This window comes from Scylla paramamosain, chromosome 44 (genome assembly GCF_035594125.1).
Source record: "Scylla paramamosain isolate STU-SP2022 chromosome 44, ASM3559412v1, whole genome shotgun sequence".
Taxonomy (NCBI): Eukaryota; Metazoa; Arthropoda; class Malacostraca; order Decapoda; family Portunidae; genus Scylla; species Scylla paramamosain.
In genome coordinates, this window is record NC_087194.1 from 540,001 (window position 1) to 542,500 (window position 2,500).

The 2,500-nt window shown below is 37.3% G+C and overlaps 1 protein-coding gene across 1 annotated transcript in view; it reads right to left on the reverse strand.

Moving 5' to 3' along the window:
• Positions 1–345: 345 nt before the first annotated feature.
• LOC135093942 (chromatin-remodeling ATPase INO80-like) overlaps positions 346–2,500 on the reverse strand; it is a 60,358-nt gene continuing 58,203 nt past the window's right edge. Inside the window, 1 exon segment of the mRNA XM_063993622.1 lies at positions 346–2,500. This exon segment is cut by the window's right edge and continues 42 nt beyond it. Within this exon segment, the coding sequence (XP_063849692.1) occupies positions 2,379–2,500 (122 nt within the window). The 3' untranslated portion in view covers positions 346–2,378.

The following is a 2,500-nucleotide window of genomic DNA, read 5'->3' on the forward strand; positions in this document are numbered from 1 at the left end:
CCTCAGGGGAAGCCACGGGGCAGGTGAGCAAGTGGGCACCTCTCACTACCTCTCTCTTCCTCTCATTCCCTTCTTCCTCCTCCTCCTCTCTCTCTCTCTCTCTCTCTCTCTCTCTCTCTCTCTCTCTCTCTCTCTCTCTCTCTCTCTCTCTCATGCTGTGAATATCTGAAATAATAATAATAATAATAATAATAATAATAATAATAATAATAATATAATAATAACGACCACCACCACCACCACCGCCATCACTACTACTACTACTACTACTACTACTACTACTACTACTACTACCACTGCCACCACCACCACCACTAACACACAGGAGAGCAAAGAAACAAATAATAATAATAATTGATTCAAAACCAAGACATTTTTTTTATTTTTTTTACACCATCATCATCATCATCAATCAATCATCATCATCATCAGCATCGTAGTAATAATAGTAATAATAATAATAATGATGATTTTTTTCTTCCTTTTTTTCTTATTTATGACCCTAAGATGGAAAATCCTTCAGCCCAGCCATGTGTTCTGACCCTTATGTTACTATTAATAATTACCTACTATAATAATAATAATAATAATAATAATAATAATAATAATAATAATAATAATAATAATAATAATAATTGGTTCCTTGTGTGAAATGAAGATCAAAAAACATTAGATTGAGAGAGAGAGAGAGAGAGAGAGAGAGAGAAAATAAACGATAATATAAACCCAAAACGAACAAACAAACAAACAAACAATAAATACATGAATCAATAAATAAGAAAGGAAAATAATGAGAAAATAAAGAAAATATGAAAAAAGTGAGAAAATAAACAGAAGTAAAATTGAGAGAGAGAGAGAGAGAGAGAGAGAGAGAGAGAGAGAGAGAGAGAGAGAGAGAGAGAGAGAGAGAGAGAGAGAGAGAGAGAGACAGCAATCATATCTATCACCCAAATGAAAAAGCTGGGACGAAATGGGAGAGAGGGGGAATGGGAGAGGGGAGAGGGGAGAAGGGGGAGAAGGGGGAGGGGAGAGGGGGGTCAGCAGGTGTGTGACAGGTGTTAAAACTCACCTGTGTGTCACCTCCCCTCCCTCCCCATCTCTCCTTACCCCCTCCCTTCCCCTCCCACACCTATAGATGATCAAGAGAGAGAGAGAGAGAGAGAGAGAGAGAGAGAGAGAGAGAGAGAGAGAGAGAGAGAGAGAGAGAGAGAGAGAGAGAGAGAGAGAGAGAGAGAGAGAGAGAGAGAGAGAGAGAGAGAGAGAGAGAAATTATCTTACGTGTAACAACCAGACAAAAAAATATAGAAAATAAAAATAAAAAAGATTTAAAGATAATTTTACGTGTCGAAACTGAACGAGAGAGAGAGAGAGAGAGAGAGAGAGAGAGAGAGAGAGAGAGAGAGAGAGAGAGAGAGAGAGAGAGAGAGAGAGAGAGAGAGAGAGAGAGAGAGAGAGAGAGAGAGAGAGAGAGAGAGAGAGAGAGATTATCTTACGTGTAACAACCAGACAAAAAAATATAGAAAATAAAAATAAAAAAGATTTAAAGATAATTTTACGTGTCGAAACTGAAAGAGAGAGAAAGAGAGAGAGAGAGAGAGAGAGAGAGAGAGAGAGAGAGAGAGAGAGAGAGAGAGAGAGAGAGAGAGAGAGAGAGAGAGAGATAATAAAGATTTAGAGATAGAGAGGATTTAAAGTAATAAAAATTTTGAGCGAGAGAGAGAGAGAGAGAGAGAGAGAGAGAGAGAGAGAGAGAGAGAGAGAGAGAGAGAGAGAGAGAGAGAGAATAAAGATGAAATAGACAAAATAACACCAAATTAGAGGAGGAAATAAAGAGAATCAGAGTAAAATTAGAGAAAATAAAGATAATTAGAGCAAAAATAGAGAAAAAAAGTGAAAATTAAGAGGAAAAGATAAATTAGAGAAAAAGAAAGAAAATCAAGAGCAAAAATTAGAGAAAATCGAGAAAATTAGAGCAAATAAAGAGAATTAAAGAAAGTAATGAGAGAATTAGAGAAATTAAAGAGAGAATTAGAGAAAATAGAGCCAATTAAAGCTATCTCACATGTAGGGAAAAAAGAGAACACGAAAAATAGAGAATTGGAGAAAATAAAGAAAATTAGAGGAAAAAAAGAGAGAATTAGAGAAAATAAAGAGAGAATTAGAGCAAATAGAGCCAGTTAGAGCTATCTCACATGTAAGAAAAAAGAAAGAAAAATAGACCAAAAACAATTAGAGAAATTAAAGAGAGAAATTAGAGAAAATAGAGAGAATTAAAGAAAACAGAGATGATTAAAGAAAAATAGAGAGAGAATTAGAGCAAATAGAGCCAGTTAAAGCTATCTCACGTATAAAAACCAAAAGGCTTCTGGGAATTTTCATCAGTCTTGGGGTTGTTCAGTGTGGTGCCAAGAGCCAGCGGCAAGGCGGGGGGCGCGGCTCCCCTGGTGGCCCGGCCCGAGGGGAAGGAGGCGTGGGCGTCCCCTGCCTCGCTTCACAGGGG